At 39.6% G+C, this 20,715-nt stretch overlaps 1 protein-coding gene across 1 annotated transcript in view; it reads left to right on the top strand.

Moving 5' to 3' along the window:
* The first annotated feature begins 1,926 nt into the window (after window positions 1–1,926).
* ABCA13 (ATP binding cassette subfamily A member 13) overlaps window positions 1,927–20,715 on the top strand; it is a 168,646-nt gene continuing 149,857 nt past the window's right edge. Inside the window, exons 1-7 of the mRNA XM_041411692.1 lie at window positions 1,927–1,995; window positions 6,326–6,419; window positions 7,540–7,663; window positions 15,871–16,019; window positions 16,869–16,897; window positions 18,034–18,197; window positions 20,343–20,458. Of these exons, the coding sequence (XP_041267626.1) occupies window positions 1,927–1,995; window positions 6,326–6,419; window positions 7,540–7,663; window positions 15,871–16,019; window positions 16,869–16,897; window positions 18,034–18,197; window positions 20,343–20,458 (745 nt within the window). The remainder of the gene's footprint in view (window positions 1,996–6,325; window positions 6,420–7,539; window positions 7,664–15,870; window positions 16,020–16,868; window positions 16,898–18,033; window positions 18,198–20,342; window positions 20,459–20,715) is intronic.

The raw sequence follows: 20,715 nt of genomic DNA, 5'->3' as shown, positions 1-20,715 counted from the left end.
CAAGTGTGAAGTGGAGTTCCTGGGTAAGGTATTAGTTAATCCTGACTCAAAAATACATATGTGCTTAAAGTCATTCAGGTAAACATTAAACTATTTAGTTTTTTAGTATGTCCTGAGGACTTTCACATTTCTCTTTGAACTAAATGATTACTTCAGTAATTTTTCAGCCTCAGAGCAGAGAATATAAAAGGAAATCCCACCATATTTGAGAAATGAAGGTGTTTAGCTAGTCATATTCTGCCATGACTTCTCTGTGATTTCTGTCTTTTGGGAGGTGATGTTGACCAGTATGTAAAACTGATGAATTCATGACACCTTAGTCTGTTTTTTTCTCTATTCCTTGAACCATAGAAAAGGTAAAAATTAAAGCAGAAATTTGCACCATTTCAAATAGAGATATTTTAACAGACTAATCAGTCAGTTTCCCAGGAAGTGGAATTCTAACTTAGTTTAGAATGTGCTCTGAAGGGCCAAAACTGATGCTGGGTGACCCAAACCCAAAGCCTGGGAAAGAGAAGCTAAGGCACTCAACACAAGCTGATTCTTATCCTGTAGAAACTGGCATAACTAATTAGACCTGCAGATGTGCAATTGTTCATTGCAGAAGTAGCAGATTTATTAACTTTTAAAATGCTGCCTTGGCTTAAATCTAATGGAAGTTGGATTCCTCTTTGATGACTTTTGTATCAAAAAAGTTTTTATATTTTGGGGGATTTTACTCTTAATGAAGAAAAATAGCTGTGGATGTTAGATTGCGTCTTTCATTCAATAAGAATATATTTGTAGATAGTACAATTATGCAAATTACTCAGCAATAATAAGAAATAAAGAATATTTGTTCAGGCATCATGCTGTCCTATGTGTGTGTGTGTGAATCATGACTGGGATTCTAGATGGTTTGAATTACCTTATATAATGCTGTATTATGTGTCTCTTTTGACCATAAGAGAGAGCTTTTGGGGATCAGATTCTTAGGCAATTCATTTGTGTAGAACAAAAAAAAAAAAACAAAAAAAAACCCCACCAAACCAGAAAGTTTAGTCCTCTGCTGACAGTGTCATTCCTGGTGGGAAGGGTGGTCATCCTCTGCGCGACCAGATTCCTGCTGGATCTCCCACTGGCTCTGCTACCACAGGTCTGCACATGCTCCCCTTCTGCAGAAGGAATTGCTCTCCCACCTCTTTGCTGAAGGAACTGCTGCTGTAAGACTGATTTTCATCCCAGGTGGCATGTGGAAATTAATTAATGGAGTTTTTTATTGTTGGAATATTGCCCCTCTATGTAGGTAAAGAGAATAAAATGTCAGACATACACCCTCCACAAGAGAAAATTCAACAGTCATCTGATGATGCATTGGGACCACTATAGTGCTGGATGTGTACTTACAAGGATGTTCTGGAAGCATACTGACATTTTTAGGGCTATGTTGTGAAACAGACTTATTTTCCTATTTATTTTCCTATTTATTTTCCTACTATTTTTTTTCAAAACTATGAGCATCTGCAAACAAACAGACATAAACACTAAAGTGACAAAAAGTCACAAAACTTTGTAAAAAGATAAATGTGTGTTACATATTCTTTCCCCATCCCTTTGTTTTTTTGCATCCATTTTTATTCCAGAAAAGTAGAAACAAGTGCAAAATGTATGCTGTGGAGTAAAGCAGCCTGAAGGCATTTCTATAAACCCATCCCCTTACTGTTCATTGCACTGAGAAGAAAAACAGAAAGATGAGATTCCTCAATGAAAGCAAAACAAGAGGCAGAAACATAATCTCATCTTTTCTGAGGAAGCAGGCAAATCTCCTGCACTATTCACTAGTGCTGGAATTAATCAGCCTCTGAATAATACGTTTGGACTCCTTGGTGAGATGATTCTGAGTTAGAAAGTCCCCTCTGCAACTGGATGAAGGAAAGAAAAGAAGATATGGGGCATGCTACGCACCAATTCAAGGCTCTGTTTTGGAAAAATTGGCTCTGCCGTGTGAGGCAACCGGTGAGTGCTTGGAAATAATTAAAAAAGGAATATTTAAATTTTTTTTGTATCTGGAAATATTAGTATTAGTATTTAGTATTGGAAAGGGTGTGTCTATCGGTTTTCCCTTTTCACTGCAGATTGTTAAGGACAGGCTGGCTGCAAGTGGTTCTTGTTTTGCCTTTTGTCACCTAATTGTTAAAAACACAAGAAGAGAACGTGTTGTTTTAGTTCTAAAATGGCTGAATACACCAATTCTCCCCAATTTGCAAATAAGACAAATGTCATAAAAATTTTGAAGAGGCACTTCTTATCTTTTAATTAACATTAGATACTAGCAGTGCAGGTTAGCAGTGGCAAGAAAGAAAATAATTTTTTTTCACATTACAGGTGCTTATAGGTAATGTAAGAAAGCTTGCATGACTGTGATCAAAGTCTAGATACAGGGAATGTATTGTGTATTAAAATTGCATAAACTTCTTAATTTCCTTTCTTATCTGCTCTCCAAAGCCTAATTTAACCTTTCAAATTCCAATATGCAAAATAATGTTTTAAAACAGAAAACAGCTGCTTAAAACAGAAGTCAAAATTAAAATGATGAAAATTAGATATTTGATGCCTTTTACCTTTACTGTGATGGAAAAAAAAATAGGATAGAAGGAAGTGAGTTTTCTCAAGTGAGAGAACATTTTTGTGGGGAAAAAATGTTCTCTCACTTCAATTAATAGTTTCATACAGATTTCACTTGTTTATAATGATCTGGGGATTTGCAGTGAAGCATGTTGTCTGCTTTGGATAGGATTATTTCAATTAAACAAGCACACAGCTTTCAGTTTCAGAAATATTTAGCCTCAATAAAATAGAGACTTAGAGAGGAACTTCTTCCCCAAGTTAATGAAAGTGATGTTTTCTAATATGAAATATACTTTTGGGGGAAGGATGCTGTTGGTCATGTTATTCTCCATGTCTGTACAGTTCTTAAGTTCAATCGGAGTGCATCAAGTGGCTTCTCTGTATCTCCTGTTTTCCTGCATGTGGATCTATTTCTCCTCTTGTTCTGTGTTGTGTTCCCTCATATATTTCTGAAAGATAAAAAAATCTTAGTTCATGTAAGTCATAAGTTTGTTTAATTGGTAGATTTCCTGAATAGAGAACTCACTGAGAAGCAGACTTCTCCAAGCCAGGAGTGATCACAAGGGTGATCCAAAGCAAACTTCATTCTGTCTGTCGAGAGGCAGAAGCTGCCCTGGGGAACTTGCAAAACCTCCTTGTGTGCTGTTGTGCAAGCACTGAGCTGTGAAGGTGCTTCCATCTGCAGTACGGGGGGAGAAATCCAGGTTGGATCATCCACCTATGCAGAGATGGTGAGACCCTTGTGAATCTGAAGAGAGAAACACCTCCTGAAAGATCTGATGTGCTTCAGCGCTGTTCCATACCACGTAGATCTGTCTGTATAAGACAATTTTCTCCGGATGGCTGTTTATCAGCAGTTAGGGCTGATGAGCTAGCAAAGTGTTCAGAGTGCCATGTGCCATTAGTCGATATTACACAGTGAAGGGTGAAGGGGCTGTGACAGATGTAAGAGTTCTGTAAGGAACAGGTCTTGTGACTGAAATTCACAAGTGGCATCAGCACCTTCTACCAACATGATTCAAAGGCAGGACAGGTTCTTTTGTACGTTTTGACTTGCTGGAGTATGAAATTGCAGTTGTGCCAAAGGTACATTCTTATTTCTGTTTTCAGAAGCTTTTACTTCTACTTTTACTACAGATTCTAGAAGCTCAGGACATACACACTACCAGGCTACTTTAGTTCTCCATCACTGCATTTCTTAACTGTCATTTAAATAATGTTTATTACCATCCAAATTTGTAGCTAGGTAAAGGATGAAATGTGATTCCCAAATTCTGATGCCCTAATTTAGAGGACAATTGGAATTAAAATCAGCTGTGTCCTAAACCTCTGCTACCAAAACTCACCATTCCTCCCAGGTGCATCTCCCCAGAATGTCATGAGCTCTCAGGCTCCAGTTCCCCTCAGTGCCTGGGCAAAGCAGCTGTGCAAGGACTGCAATCCTGCAATGTCGCAAATACTTTTTCCTTGGACCTTCTGTGGACACTTTTCCTATTTGAACACAAGTAATCCTTATACAGCAGCTTTACTTCCCCATGTGTAGAAGAAATCACTTAGTTGTTAAGATCAGTTTTGCATGCTCAGTGCCTGCAGCATGCTGGTGGTTCATTGTGTCCTCCAACCTGTTGTTTCCTCTGCATCTCAGTTCTTATCCTAAATTCCTGTCAGCAGGAGCAGCAGTCATTCCCTATCCCCTCATTCCCAGCTCAGCCTTAGCCCTGGCTCCCCTGGAGACCCAGGCTCCCAGCAGAGCCTGTTGCCTTGCTGGGGCACTGCTGGCCAGGCCCTTCCTGGCCAGGCCCAGCTGCCCTGGCACCAGCCTGGCTCCCTGTCCTTCAGGGAGCAGCTGGCTCGTGCTGTGCCCTGGTTGCTAGCTGGGCTTGTCCTGAGCCCTGAGTGGCAGCAGGGAGCCCAGCCTGTGGCTGTCCGGGCCTTCTCCTATAAAGCCCTCGAGCTCTGGTCCCCCACTCGCCACCTGAACTTGTGGGACCTTCCCCCAGCCACTGCCTGTGGGCTCTTATGGTGGTGGTGTGTGCCCCCAGGGACAGCTGGACCCTTTCCAGCCCCTACAGGGCAGGCTGCTGACATCCCGTCCCAAGTGTCTTCTGCAGTGGCCCTTCCCTCAGCTGCTGCAGCTGGCTCCATTCTCCACAGAGAGCCCACGGACACTCTGCAGCAATGGCTCTGCTCCACAGCATCTGACCCCAGACAGGAGGAATGGGGATGAATATGCCAAGGAGGGGAGGATGCTGTCAGGGCTCTGGGCCTCTGCTGAGTTTAATGGCTCTGAGCAGCCCAAGCCAAAACTGGGTTTCTGTGCCCTCCTGCCTGAGAGAAGCTCTCCAGCTCAGCCCCTGTGCTTGGACACTGCTTGGCTTGACGTGCTGTGACATTGGCCGAGGATCTGGACTCCTGGTTAAGACTGGCTGTGATAGCAGGCCTTGCCCTGCTCCCCTTCTGGGGTACCTGGATGGATCCCCTGCCCTGCTGGGTGTCACACACAGATCCCTGCACCCTCAGGAGCAGCAGGCTCTTGGTGACCCCTAAAAGACTGAAAGCACAATCCTCCCTTTTATTAGGCTGGCTCCTGCGTTGTTTGATCATGAGTATGATCAGTTTAGATAAATGGCGATATCCCTAAATTTCTGGAAATCTTAGTTCCTTGTCTAATGTCCAGCACAGGTGTCCTTCTCCAAGGGGAAGACTCAGCCACTGGATTTTTTCTTATGATTCTTAGGCATTTTTCTGACACACCCAAGTTTACTTCTGTGATGGGATTTGGTTCAACTCTGACAGTTTAGAAATAAAATCCCTCTGAACAGCCTCTAATGGGAGACCTTCAGCATGGCTGTCACCTCTACTGTGTTTCTGTCCCTATTAATACTTTCCTAATGCTGTCATCAGTGAATCTAGAAGTCTTTTGAAACTTGGCTGAATGGCTGTTTCTTCCTTTCTGCTGCTTAAAACTGGCACAATTGCTTTTCTTGGTGTTTCTTTTTCTTCCTTCCAATCAATTTGGGAGTTTGTGCCCTCTCCACAGAGGCGTGAATGTGTGCTGTGTATGTGCAATCTGCTCAGAGAAGACACACTCAAAATCTGAGTCCTGCTGCATGTTGGCTTGTGTGCCTTATTGTGGCTCTGGAAATGGGAACACTGGGATATGAGAAATGTGGCTGTGGGCAGCCTCAGGCCTGTTAGCTTGGTCTCACTTGGTCTTCCCTTCTGGAAATGACAAAGGTGGCTTTTGGAGAGCATTTGAGTGCAGGTGACAGAAAGGGTGTGATGGCAGCAGCCAGGGAGTCAAGGAAGGACAAGAAGGTATTGCCACCAGGAAGGGCTCAGGGGAGCATGAAGAATTTCACCAAGGTGCAGCATGCTGCTGGCTTCCTAGTAGGCTCAGGTATGGGAAAGTTGAAGGTCACTATCATTATGTTGCCAGTCTTTGTCTTGACCTGAGGAAAGTATCTACAAACAGTATAAACTGAAATGAAAACTACTTTTCTGTTCTGAAAGAAGTGCATTTCACAAAGCTATAAGGATTTACAATAGAAGTGTCAGTTGTTAGCTTGCTTTAATGGTCTTGTTTTTCCTTAAATAGTTGTAGAGAGGATATATAATGTTTTTATTTTAAAGTAAAAGACATATGAATTTTAATGATTTGTTCCCAAACCCTATGTTCTATAGACTGATGTTCTGATGTTCTGATTTCCTTTTTCAGGTCCTCTCTCTCACTGAAATACTGTGGCCATGTGTACTTTTCTTGATTCTAGCTGCCATCCGCTTCCAGGAGCCCCCAAAATACAAGGAAAACTGTATGTTTTATTTCACTTGTGTTCTATTTTGGCTGCTTCTACTTGTAGAAGTATTTAGCAAACACTAAAGACATCCTAGAAGGGGGCACTTAAATGTAGTGGAGTCAATGGAAAGAGTCCTACAGCAGGATTCAATCTTGTCCAGCTGCAGGTCTGAGGAAGTTGTATTTATGTGGGAAAGAGATGCAAAGTTTACGATCTGATTGGTAAGACAACTTTTAAATGTCAGCTTTGGAGTGAGGGAGGTTATTTTGGTTTTAGTTGTATTTATTGCTTTCTACTGAGTAATGGAGTTTAGATGACTGCCTCAGAGGTGGATATTTACAATTAGACAAGATGAACCTCACCCCTACTCACTTCCTGGGATTAAGAATTAATATTTTGTTCAATTCTTCCATTTCCTTTAACACTTCAAAACTCTCTCCACCTTATAAAGCTATTTTTGCTTTTATCTTGTCAAAATATAATTAATTTAGAAAATAGTTATTTATTATATTATTATCTATTCAGTTTATTATTCTGTTATTCACCAATGCAGTAAAATGGGGATAAACCAGCTTTAGCTACATTAAAAATCAGTTTGGTAAAACAATTCTAGATCAGTAGAGTGAATTATCTGGAGAGAATGGAGCCTGCATTATATATATTTACTTTATAGAGAGCTGTGGATAATTCTAGAGATGTGGAAAAGTAGCTGTTTAGACAGTCTTGATTGATGCATGTTCAGACACTGCTGAACACCAGTTCCTTGATTTTTTGAAAGCCTGTGAGAAAATAGGAAATATCACTTTGTGCAGAAGTCTATATTCCAATCCAGGTTACATGATTTTGGGCAGAGGGGCTAGCAACCACATGATACTGCAATAATGTTACTACCAGGAAAATCAGCTCTTCAAAGATTGCTTTCAAATGTCACATGTAGCTTGTTGTCACAATCTGACACAGAGGTTACTCATTTTCCGTGATGACTGAGTTTTTCTTAAATGAGACAACTGACATTGATACAACTTCATTGCTTGCAGGTGACAAAGAGGCTTTTTAGGAAAAGGAAGCACAACATGATGGTATAGTTTGCAAATGCAATATTACTGGTCCCATTTCTGCTGCTGCTTGGTTTCAGGTTACTTAGAAGCTCGTGATTTACCGAGTCGGGGCCTTTATCCTTTCATGCGGACCCTTTTCTGTAACGTTGGTTCAAGATGCAGGAATACCAGTTACACAGCGCAGAGACACGGCCGCTTTAGGTGGGTTACGACAAAGCTGCCACTGTCACAGTGCATCTTCTTTTACAGAAAAGGCTCTTACTGCCTCGTAGATAGGAAAAATAGGAGCAATGTTATTCTGTGCTAAAAGTTTCCTTCAGTGTTCTTATGACTGCAAAAGGTATAAGGCCTTAGTCGTACCTCTTGATAATTTTTGTTTACATTTCTTGGGCATTTCATGCCTTTTTGGATACTGAACACTCTGGGGGGATAAAATTATAGCTGTACCTTGTCATATTCTTTCCCTTTTGCTGCTGTAATGTTGTGTGAGAGCATACTTTTATAATTTACTGAAAGTCTTTTATTACATGAAGTGAGTGAAGCTGAGCACCAAAATGATATGTGGATTTCAGCTTTGAATAGTTTGGGAGTATATGCAGTGGGAGAAGTGAACCCAGAAAAGCAAAACAAGAATAACTTTCAAATAAGACCACAAAGAAGTTCTGTAATAAGAAAGAACTTAGAAGTTACCCATAAGTCCTTGTCACAGGATCCTAGCATGCAGAAAAAAAAGAGATTGATTTTAATTTGGAGTTTTTCTTTAAGAAATGAAATAATTTCATCTACTCCAAAAATTCTTCAGATGCAAGACACTTATGCAAACTGGTTGAAGGGTACAGTCATAAACAGCCTTTCAAAATATATAACAACAAAGTCAAATTACGTTCAGCTAATCAGAATATAAACATTTATATCTGTATGTTTATTCCTAGAAAATTGATAATATCTACCAAAAGATCTTTGAAGGCTGAGCCAGGTGTGTCAGAGAACCAAATATTTATGGTTTATTATTGTAGAAGTTTATAGGTAGCAATAAATTCAGCATACAGCAAGTTGGGAAGCTGCAGTATCACAGTAATAGGCCATAATACTCATCTATTGATCAAGATGGTCTGCTTCAGTTATTTGTACATGTAGAGAACTGTTGATTGAGCATAAGAACACACAAAATAAACCTTATTTATGGGCAAACACGTTATACGTAAAGTAGAATTTGTTACTAGAATCGACATCTTAACAATTTAAGCCAGTATTAGTCAAGATGCATTATTACACAAGATACTTACAGACAAAAATACCTGTATGACAATTCTCCTCTGTCTCCTCCTCCTCCCACTAATACAGTTAAAATTGTTACATGACCACTGAGTTTCCATCCAGTCCTTTCTCTGGGGTTATGCTCACCTTTCCACTGGTGCTCCGGGTCCTGTAAACAGCTGTAGATGGATGGAGGTGGGGTTGTTATGGCAAGTCATGATATACAGTATTTTACTCAGAGGAATGTGGTGTTGATGGCTTCTTTTTTCATTTGAGGGTGCACTTGGGGTCACTTGTGTTTGCTAGTGTGCTTTTCTACTTTGTTTCCACTGGTCTGCAGCTCTGGGATACATTCAAGCTTATGTTATACACTTGAATGTATATGGTGTTTTTTGCATATGTTAGCTACCTACAATTTTTTCTTGATGCTTAGAAATTGGCTTTGTCCAGCTACAGTTCTGAATTTGAACTAAACACTGGTGACTTGTTTCTAGCCCTCAGTACCAGCCTGTGCCCCACCTCTCATCATCCCAGATACTCCTGTATTATATTCCAGTGCAGTTCATATCTGTCCTCACCTCTCAAGGTCTCACCTATTATACTGGGCCTGTGTCTTCTGCACTGCCTTGTTAGCCATAAATATCTCATTTTGCACTAAATGGTCACTTGCTACTTCTGTCTGTATAAAACTGTGATGGTGTTATGCAGTGACAAGTGAAAAAAAGCAAATTCCAGAGTTGTCCAGCCAGGAAAATAAAAAAAGGTAAAGTGAACCCAAGTCAAAAAAAAAAAAAAAAAAAAAAACAAACCAAAAAAACCAAACCAAGTTCAGGCAAACCAAACCTGTGCTGTGGTCTTTCAAACTTAGTACAAAGCCTGTCACCTCTTACAGTAGAAATTCTATATTACTGGGTTAAAGAGTTACCCTAACTCTAGCCTTTTAAAAATTTGTTCCCTAAAAGTACAGCTTTTATTTACATCACTAGTTCAGATGCTATCCAAATGTGTTAAATTTCTAGCAACTATGAACTATATTGTCTGCTCTGCATGATTATTTACACTGTTTTGACTGAACTGCCCAAATTATGTTCCAGCTCAATAGAAAATCAGGAGAGAATTTCCTGGAGGCAGTCTTAGACCTACTTAAGAATCAGGGCAATTATTCAGTGGTTTTCAATTATTCAACTGAAAAATAAAATGCATGCATGTATCCATATTTATGCACTCAATAGGCTGCACTGAGTAGCATATAGCCTAGGTAAAGAAAAAGGCTAAAAAGGTAGGATGAAGTTCATTCTGAGGTCAGCCTGTTCCACCAGGTCCATCAGTATAAATTAAATCAACCTCAGGGCTGCTCTGACTTATGCTGGCTGCCAACAGCCTTAGGAATATAGACTGTCAGTTTGATCAGTCAAACATAACTGAATCCAGTCCCTGTTGACTGGAGAGATGGGGTGTCATAGGAACAGTAATATCAATTGTCTTCCCTTCAAGGATTTATATCAAACCATAAGCCTGATAAAGGAACCTTTTTTTATATCAATAATATTGTGTTTATTAAGAGTGAGTCAGAGACTGCATAGTTTGCATGGACACTTGACCCTTTTTTTTCACAGTATGTAACACTTTGGTGCTATCACTTTGAAATGTAGTAGCTGTGTTTGGAAGTAAGTAGTTCTATGACTACTGCTGGAACCTCCATGGAATCCATAAACCACAAATAGCTATTTGTCAGTGAGCAGCCCCCCACCTTGAGGGGGGCTGAGCCCAGGGTGAAGTTATTCTGCTGCAGGCTGTGCCCTCACAGATGTGCCCCTGTCCCTTCAGGCAACAGCCTGTGATGTGGTGAGAAGATGAGCCAGTTGAAGCCTACAACCATATTAACTTTGATTTGCAGCAAGATCTGCCACCTCCTTGATGCTTTGGAAAGCATCCAGTTGCAAGAGCTCTGTGGCTCCTTGCTCCTCTTTTCAGCCAGTGCGAAAGCTGCTGGCTGGCAGCTCACTGGTATGCTTCCCTAGCCTGATATACCCACTGATAGAGCAGAGGAACAAGGAAGTATTCATGACAAAGGACATTTTTCCTTGCTCTTTCCAGAATGTTCCATTCCCCACTCCACTCCACAACTTAGTGGAGCACAGTGTAAAACTGAGAGCATGAAAATAAGATAAAAACCACACAGCCCCAGAGTCCTGTGGCCTTACACCCACACCTTTCCATGCATGTGCATGGAAACATCATGATTTCCAGTACTCTGGATTCCCTGGCGATTCTTGCAGAACATGGTGGGATTTGCCCTTGCAGTCTAGACTCCTAGATCTATGTTAGTTAGACTTCTCAAAGACCTAAAAGAAAATTAAGCCATTCTCAGACTTAGAACCACAAATATCATTAAACCAAGACTCTAAAATATAATTTCTAAGCACATTTGTTTATTTCTCCTTATTAGCTTATTTCTCTAAGCACATTAGTTTGTTTAGCTACACGTGGTAGGAGCCTAAGCAGCCTCACCCAGTAGATGTGGTAGAATCTCAGGTCTGTCTCTGGCACTTCTGCTGGATGTGCCACTCACACCCATGTGGTAACTCTGTCTCCTTTTGCACCTGATTGGGCTCCTGGGCTCACCCTGCCTTCTTGGGGCTGTCTCTGGAGCCTGTAACACACCCCTGTGCCTGCCTGCAGGCAGCCTGGGGGACTGTGTTTCACTGGTGAGGGCATGGACTGTTCCAGGGTTGTCCCAGCTCCTAGCTGGGCCCCCTCCTGGAGCAGCCCTGCTCAGGCCAGCCCCTTTCTTCTTACTGTTCTAAACCTTTTGCTTTATCAATACCTGGCCTGAGTTCTCCAGTGGAGGAGCATCAGAAGAGCTCATGTACAACAGCAGGTGTGGAGGAATAAAATCAAGGAAGGTCTAAGCGTCAGCAAAAATCTTTGTGTACTAATTGCTTAAAGGGTCAGTTTTTTCTTTAGTGGCATATATCTTCAAATGAGAAATAGTTCTTTGAGATAGCTTATGGCTGCAGCAACTTTCTGCAGTATTAGCTCTGTGGTCTGGGCCATCTTTTACTTTTGTAGTTGCAGGCTGTGTAGCTGAAAAACAGAAGCAGTTTTTGTGACCTGGCTTATAGATTCCCGGAGTTGTAGAGAAAAGGAAATTTAAACACGGGTTTTCTTAATTTTAGAGCAAATTAAGAAGAACATATTTTTTTAGTTTGTTATGTATTTCAGTCCATTGCATTTTAGGAAGGTTATAATTGTATCAACATGGAAGAGAAAGATCTTTCTGTGAGAGACACACAGTCCAGTGTGTGTATTGGTATTGATGTCTCCAGACTTATAAAACCCTGATATAGTGCAGAATGGAAGCCAGCTGGGGCTTTGCAATTTTAGAGAGAAATTATTAAAGTGGTGACAGGGGTGAGGTTGAGACGAGTTTGCTGAGATGCTTATGAAAATCAGGAGTCTAAAAGGCATTTCAGATCATAGCTGAGTTCTCAGATGAACTCTGAAATGTTTTTTTTGTTATCCTGAGTAACTGAGTAAATTGGACAGAATTAATGTTTCTGAGTAATGGCTTTAGGAAATGACAATTGCTTTTACATGCTCAAAGAGATGCAGTCTTGTTGCTCTTTTGCAGTATTTGGTCACAATCAAAACTTGTACCAATGTATGTCTTCAGTTTGATTTCTGTTCTCGTGAACTTTGTGGAAATGTACAGTTGAGTGAAGAGCTACCATGGATGATAATGAAATTTTATATATAAACTCCCCCACCCCCTCTTCTAACACCCCAGTTCTAATTATGTATGTCCTCTCCTACAAATTACTGCTTCCTCCTTTTGTATTTTTTATTATCCCTTGCTTCCCCTCTTTACTGTTCCTAGCAACTGCTGCTAGGAATTTCCTTGGTACGGCTGCTGGACTTCCTTTACACATTCACACACAAATGAGTTAATGCTGCCTTCTGCTCCAGAAAGCACAGTTTGAAGGCTCTTTGGGAGGGTGGCAGTACAACAATTACGTACTTTTGTTGGCACACTGGCTGAAAATCCTTTGCTTTGACTGTCTCTGAAGCTGGTTTTGAAGTGTAGTTTCTTATCTTTCTGGCAAGATGGTGACATCTTCCTGCAATTTTGTATAACCTGTGCTGAATTAAGAGATCAGTAGTAACTTGTAGCACTCTTATTAGGAGCTAAATGTAGTCCTCTATTACCATGCTATATAAAATCCCTCAATCTTAGTATGGATATTCAGCAAGTAAGATCTCTGTAATAATTTAATATGTTTCATAAAACTGAGCCTGATAACCAGTGTCATACCTGTTGCCATTTCCCCTTCATAAAGAGGCTGTGCTCAGATCCAAGAATAGCGAGAGGCAGGTCTGTGACAATGATGGCAAAAGAGGGTCACAAATGGCAGCTAGCTGACATGGCAGCTGACCTGGAAATCCCCACAAAGCTAATAGCTCACAGCCAGCACGTCCAAACAGCTGCTCTTGGACTGCTGAGAGGCTTGTGCTTAGGAAAGTGGCATTTCTATGGGTCTTTCAGATTGCACATGTGCCTTTTCTTCTGTAACAGCTGGGTCTTATGCCTTGGATTTGCTCCTTTTGCCATGCCCTAAATATCCTCAACCCCCTAGAGTTTCTCAGCTCCCTCTCCACGTTTACCATCAACATGATTTCCCTGCACTGTGTGCCCTCTAGCTCTTCAGGGCCACCATACTCCAAGCGCTGTTTGCTGTTTTCTTTAATATTTCTAGTCTGTATTTTCCCAGTCTCCTTTCCCCAGCTGTGCTCTGTGGGACCTCCCAGGGCAGTAGCTTGTATCTCTAGTCCTCCAGCCTGGGAGCAGTGAAAGGACAGCCCAGCTGAGCCTGCTGTCAGTTCAGCCTGTGTTGTCTAATGTGCTTTTGCTGTGCATCAAACAAGAGGCTAAAGCACGAGGATGTTTTTTTTTTTATTGCATGCTCCCTGCTGTTTATCAACCCATGCTTTGCAGATCCAAGGTGCAGCAGAGTTGGGGATGGGGATAGAGTAGAAAGAATTACTGATTCCTTCTGTCACTCCTGTCTGTGTCCCTGGCTGCTGGCAGGAAGCCAGGCAGCCCCAGCAGCCCCTGGAGACAGCATTAGTCCTGCAGTGTGCTCATATGTGATTAAGGCCTTTTTTCTCAGCGCATTGTTGTTTGCAATGTTTCTAAAACCAGAAGGTTTGTAGATGAGGATGCAAACCCCATCTAGGGGTTTGGGTCTAGTTTGGAGGACAAACGGTGTGGGTTGAAATACTGCACTCCTCTGAACACTTTTTATTTTAAGTGACCTTCTTAGGAGAGTTTAGCTTTCAATTTTATGTTCAGCAACTAAACTATTTTTGTTGGGAAAACCCCAAGAAAATCTAACACCACCACTCCCTCCAAACCCCACAAAAAGAAACCCAAGACAACCAAAACCTGTGAAAAAACCCATGGAAGCTGAGCTAGTGTTTTGGTTTTGTAATGTCCTGACTGTGGCTGCTGTTATTCTGATCAAGTGCTGGCTTCTTGCTCACGGTCAAAAAGCAGAGCGCTAGGAAGATTTCAGTATGTATGTGGTGTTTCAGTTCTTTGCCAGACACGAGTATTCTCAGCTGTCTGAAATTTTGGGCTCTGGGAGATTCAGTAATATTGGAATTTATGAGGTAGTTTTCAAAGACAACAGCTGAAGTGCAACTACTAGTCACCCAAAAAGCCACCTTCTGATCAACAGAAAGCTGCTTTTTAAAACTCCATTTAAAAAGGAAATATATATGTTGAGGAACATATATGTATATGCCTTTAGCCCACTGAAGTTTGAGGATGGTGAGAGTTTTTTCCAAAATCCTGCTGTCTGTCAGCCAAGTTGGGATCAAAATAAGCTGTACTGAAACAATTAAGAACTTGATTGTTTTAAGATGAAATGTTCTTTGTTTCCCTTAATCTGAAGTTGCAAACAGCTCTGTAAGTGTCTGAACAAATGAGAATCAGGGAGGGAGGGAAAGGGAAATAAGAGAATGAGAAAGTGGTGACTGATAGCTTTCTTTGGTTTGTGAATTGATCTCATTAGGCTTTTCTTTCAATAAGTTAAAATTGTGCTGAAAGCAAGTATTGGCATATAAGCTTGATGGGAAAGGAATATAACTCTTTATTATATTTTTGTAAATGGGACAGGACAAGAGGCAATGGGCAGAACTGACACACATGGACCAGAACATGAGGAAGTTCTTTACTGTGCAGGGGACAAAGCGCTGGAACAGGGTTCCCAGAGAGGTTGTGGAATCTGCCTCACTGGAGATGTTCAAGAACCATCTGGACACAATCCTGTGCCATGTGCTCTAGGATGACCCTGCTTGAGCAGGGAGGTTGGACCACATGACCACTGTGGTCCCTTCCAGCCTGACCCATTCTTTGATTCTGTGACAGTTAATTTTGGTTTTGATGCAAAATAGCAATATTTTTGGTAGATAAGCTGTAGCTCTTAAGATAATTTCAATCTCCTATTAGATAAAACAGAATTCAGCTTCCTAGTAACAAGCTAAATATAATTTTTAACTTGTTTGTGGCGTTTTAGGTCCTGTAAAGAGGCATTTAAATGACTCTGGCTCCTGGTTCCTTGTAAAAGTATTGCTAGAAAATTGTGCTGTTGAGTAGTCACCAGATAGCAATGTGATAGAAATAACAGAGATAACATTTATCAGTGGTATGTCTTCAAGCTAAGATCAGGAAAAAGCCAATAATAAGAATAAAATACTCTTTTTATCTGTTGCTGTATGTATTGGAAAAAACAAACTGTTACTTTAGATGCAATAGGAAGGCTTGAACTTTCTCATCAAAGAACTGCCACCAGGACATGTGATAATCCTGAAAGAGAAGTTGAGTGTGTTCAGAAATATTAAAGACTTTTTGGATGTGTCTGTTCTTGGCTGCTGCCAGAATTGGCATAGGTGACCTTGCCCACTTTCTTGAGGTTTTGAGACCCAGTGCTGCAACTTCCATGCTAATGAATTTAACTAAACAAAAATTGTTTAAATACATAAAATTGTTTAAAAAAAATCAGAATACTGCTGTATGTACACATTTTTCAGCTACTTGATTTGAGTGTGTTATCTCACTTGTCCCTCTTTTTTTCTGTCAAAAATAGTGCAACCGCCCACAGTGGTTCAGAGAGAGCCACTGGACCTGATCTAGGCTTCATGGAAGAGATAGAAGAACTTGCAAAGGAATTTATTGATACTACAGAGAAAGCCATGGCCTTAGAAAAGCTATGGGAAGAAAACTCAAGGCTCTCAGGTGTGCTGTGATTTTTCTAAAAATTAATTTCTTTGACTGTTGGTTAGTGATAGCCATCAAACAAAAGAATAGTTTGATCTTAAAATTAAAATTAGGCAACTAAAATTTTAGCTGATCTGAATAAAGCCATTTTATGATTACCAATACTGTGGCCATCGAAATTATCAGAGAAAAAAATTAGCATTCTAAAACTGTGCCCTTGTATACTTGAGAGTTATGAAAACACAGAGGAAACTTAAAAGATAAGGATTATAATCAGAGTACAAGGTTACTTGTTCTAACATGCATTCAAAAGTAGTTTATGAGGATGTAGCTCTCCCTCCCTGTATTTTTCTGTTGTAGTAAATAGTATAGGAATGGAAAACCTGGTGACCTTAGGTGACCTTGAGTCTTGCACAGAAGGAGTGAGACTGGAAATAGCAGGGTTTGAGTCTCCTGTTGCTTTTCCACCCACACTGCACAGCCTTGTTGCTGTACCAGGGGGACATTGAAGACCTCCCACTACCCTGTGTTTCTGGCTGAGTTTTCGAGCAGAAAGATTTAGATGAAATGGCACTTTACATGCCTGGCTGTCTGGTAGCTACAACATTCGTATAGTGTTGTCATGATGGTTTTGCCTCACTAAAAAATTGAGCAGTAAGCAATTCTTTTAAATTGTTTTTGTGATTACAGTAAAAGTTTTGGGAAGCACAGAAAATCAAATGGAGCACTGTCTTTGGGATTTTAGTTGCTTGATGTGCCTTTACTTTTCTAGAAACATCTTTTGTGCACTGCTAACTCTTGCTTATAATATTGATCCTTCTAAAGCTAATAATGTTTCTCTTTAAAGAAAAATATTTAATTTTACAGGGCTCCACAACATCACCACTTTTCTTACTGTAAGTATTTTTACAGTCTATTTCTAGATTACTGTTCTGGGATTTGAGGATCTTTATTATAATGGTTAGAGATTTATATCCTGTCAAGTTTAAGTAGACTATCTAAAAAAAAAAAAGGGTGTTTGAATGAAAAACTATGTCTTGTAAATTTGATGTTCAATGGTTTCTAGATTACTTATTTTTACCAATCTAGGTTGTTAGTAGCTAAAATACACAACTATTTGTTTTTTAGGAGCAATTTAAAAGTGCATCCGTCAGATGTATTTTTTTCCATATTTGATTGATTGTTGCTGCTACTTCATGAAACTTAGATTTCCAGTTAATAACTTGAAATTAGATAACATTTTTAAATTGCTCATAAGATCTCATTGATTGAAAGGAGCCATATCAATATGAAATTTCATTTCTGGAATGCAATATAGAATAGAAATAATGTATTTTTCAACATTAAGAAAATATTAAGTTGACAGTAGGTAATCATTATTAGAAACAAAGCTTCTATATACACAAACTTCTTTTTGTAGGTGTGCTTATGTCACCATTGTACAAAAAAGCCCTAGTGAGACATTAATTTAGAGTAGCAAAGACCGCATGATAAAAAAGTGTGATAAAAAGCTGTTTTGCATAAGCATCATATTGTGTAGTCCTGTGAAGGAAGTTGTTTTATCCCAGGCTGTTCACCTTTAAAGAGCCATTCTTATGAGTTGTTATTTGAGACCCCCACAAGCCCTGCAAAGAGCTGTGAGGCAAGGATGGCAAGGCCTGGGCAGTCCCTGATCTTTTTACCTTAGGCTTAGAAATTCACTGCACGGCTTGAGAGGTCAAAAATTATCCTTCCCTCGGTTACACCTCTGAGCAGAAAGAGATGCCGTAGCTTTACCGCCAGCTCCATTTTTCCATTGGAGCAGAGAGACATATAAGAAACAAAGCTTCAAAATACCACCAAAATAATGTGGTATATTGCCAAATCTAGAGGTATGTTTCCACTTCAGAAAAATATTATGAATGCTTTAAAATTCAAGAGGGTCAGGGAAATAACAGGTACCTGCTTTTTAAATTTTTTATAATTTTTTTAAAATTTTTTTTCTTCTGTTGTTGGAAGTGTTGCATGTAATTTTTATTTTTTTCCACCTAAGATGGATTTGAATGAAGCAGAGAAAATTATTTCTAGAGCAGAAAATCTGTACAAGCAACCATATTTCTGGAACCTTCTGCATTCACTCCCTCATCTTGAACTGAACAGCTTTTATACAGAAGATGAGTTAGCTACCATAACACAGTTTCTAAAAGTTATTCAAAAGTAAGTAATTTCACAGTCTTGAAGGTGCTCTGTTTTAAAATTTTATCTGCAATTCTTCCTCTTCTCACTGTCTGCTCACTGTCTGCTTAATGAAATAAGCATCCTTTACAGTGTAAAGAGGCTAAAATTTTCTTCTCTTTACCTGATTTTGCTTTTATAAAACTGTGTTAAGAATTTTCACCCATACTGATTCCTTTATAACTGTGTTTTGCGTCTCTGCCAAACTCAACAGAGATGCCCTAGGTGTCTTTGATAAGCAGCTCCATGTTAGCAATGCCTGAATCATCCCATCACATAATATGGCTTTGAACTTTGTAATGTATTTTGGGGGTCTTTGAAAGACAGAACATAGACATATGAATATAAGAAAATAATAGTTTTGATCCTAATCAGATCTGAATGTATGTAGCACTTGGTCCATATCAGGAAAATTACTCAGTTTTGTTTGTTAAGCCTCTTGATTTCTAAATAGCTTTAGGTGTTCTTCTGCAAGAAATGAAGAGGTAAGAAAAACACCCCAGAGACTATGTTCTGAATCAGGTAAAAGACAGCTGGATCCAGAGGAAGACATAGAATTAAAGCATAGACCAAGACCTATATATACAGGAATTTTTAGCAAAATAAGGTAATTGTTAGGTGAAAGTCATATATGTGTTTTCCAGGGTAGGCAGTTTGTTGCAGTAGGTTGATAGGCAACTGTCACTGTAGTCCAATAACACAGTCACAAAGCAAGGGAAGCCCTCTGACCCTGGGTGCCTGTGCTAGACTGGCCATGTACCTCAGCAGCCTTAGGCCATGGGGAAGCAAGGGCTCAAAGATCATGAATGAGAAATTACTGTGCTGTTCTGCCATCCCTTGTCATCCCAATGTCTTTTTTTAAATTAAAAAAAACCCAAAAACGAAACCTAGAAGGACAACAAAAACAGCTCCCGACCCAGATAGGAAGGATATGATGATGTAACTTTTTTTCAAACTGGGAAGAAAGTTTCTCTTACAATATGCGGATTGCACCTATGTTGGTGCTTGAATTTTAAAATTTATTTATTTTTCCCTTATGCCTGAGTAATTTGTAGCCTTATTTCGGCTTGTTCTCTGAGCTATTAACGTGTGAAAGTACATAGGAGACTCAGATGTTTACACACGGGTTTTGGTGTTTTCATTTGCTTAGGGTTTTTTAAGATTTCTGTGCCCTTCAGTGATCAAGTTTACCCTCATTAATGCAATTTGGAAAGCAAGCCACTTGTTTCTTGCCCAATGCTTGTTTCTTGTCTAGTTTCATATTACTACACTACATACTAGTGCTCCTTTCTAAGGCAGAATTTAGCCAGTAGGAAGGTTCTGAATTTACATTTCCCTCTTTTAGGTCTATACCAAATTTTGCTGTGTCTCTCAGAGGTACTTAACAGAACTTTTCACATCTATGTGACCGGCTGTGGGGTTTTATGGTAGGGGTCGGTTTTTCTTTTTTTTGTGTTTGTTTGTTTGGGTTTTTTTTTCCCCCTTCTTTTCATGAATGTTGGAGACTGATGATCCACTCTGGAAAACTGGATTCTTATTTGCATAATAAGAAAACATTACTTGGTCGGAAATAACTGGTAAATTTGACATAAATTTTAAGTAATAAGTTACAGTTATATTAACAGAGAATTTTTATTCACAGCGAAAGTGACAGAGACTTGTTAGAATTTCAATAGATATATTTTTATCAATGCATTCTGTAATGCACTTTGTTTAACCTCCTGTGAGAATGAGTATTATGTTGCTTTAAAATATTTTTTTCCCACAGATTGATGGGAAGTAAAATGTAAGTATTCTGTGTTGATCCTGCCTTCTTGTGGGGATAACAGAGAATATTTGTGATAGTTTTGCCCTTATTTTGCCCTTTTTCCTCACCCTTATTTGCTTTATTTTAAGAGGCCATTGGTCCTTACAGGACACATTTCCTTAATGGAAATCGACTGATACTCTAACTGTACAATCTCAATATGTGTTTTGTTCAGTTAAACTCTAATTTCATAAAAGATTGGTTTTTCAATAGTAAAAAAAGTGTTTTATTATTCAGTTACTTGAAGGTTGTCTCTTTCCAGCAAGTCCTTTCAGGTTGTTGGGTGCATAGAGTGCTTGATTTTTATTTTCCATTTTCAGTACCTTAGCATCACTGAAGGATTTAGCTATGATGCCATTGGGCAAAAGTTTCTATGAAATGGTGAAAATGGCACTGAATTTGACTGCTGCATCAGTACAGGATAGGAGCTTAGAAGGTAAGAAATTTGCTTCAGATTTTCTTTGAACTACCTAGTAAGAATGCTTGAAATATATGATAGTAACTGTTGGATCTTCTGCTAAGTTCCTGATGTGCAGAGACTAAACTGTATGGCTGTACTGCTAACCTACTTCTTTACTGATCTGCTTTTTAAATACCAATACTGATTACAAAATTTTATCAGGCTCTGGTAACTATCAGATAAACTGGTGTAATACATAGTGTTTAGAATGGTCATGGTTTAGCAACGAATTT

Source organism: Onychostruthus taczanowskii, unplaced genomic scaffold (assembly GCF_017590055.1).
Source record: "Onychostruthus taczanowskii isolate IOZ18803 unplaced genomic scaffold, ASM1759005v1 scaffold37, whole genome shotgun sequence".
NCBI classification, from domain to species: domain Eukaryota; kingdom Metazoa; phylum Chordata; class Aves; order Passeriformes; family Passeridae; genus Onychostruthus; species Onychostruthus taczanowskii.
The sequence above is the reverse complement of the archived record's forward strand: the minus strand, read 5'-3'. Positions and strand labels throughout refer to the sequence as shown.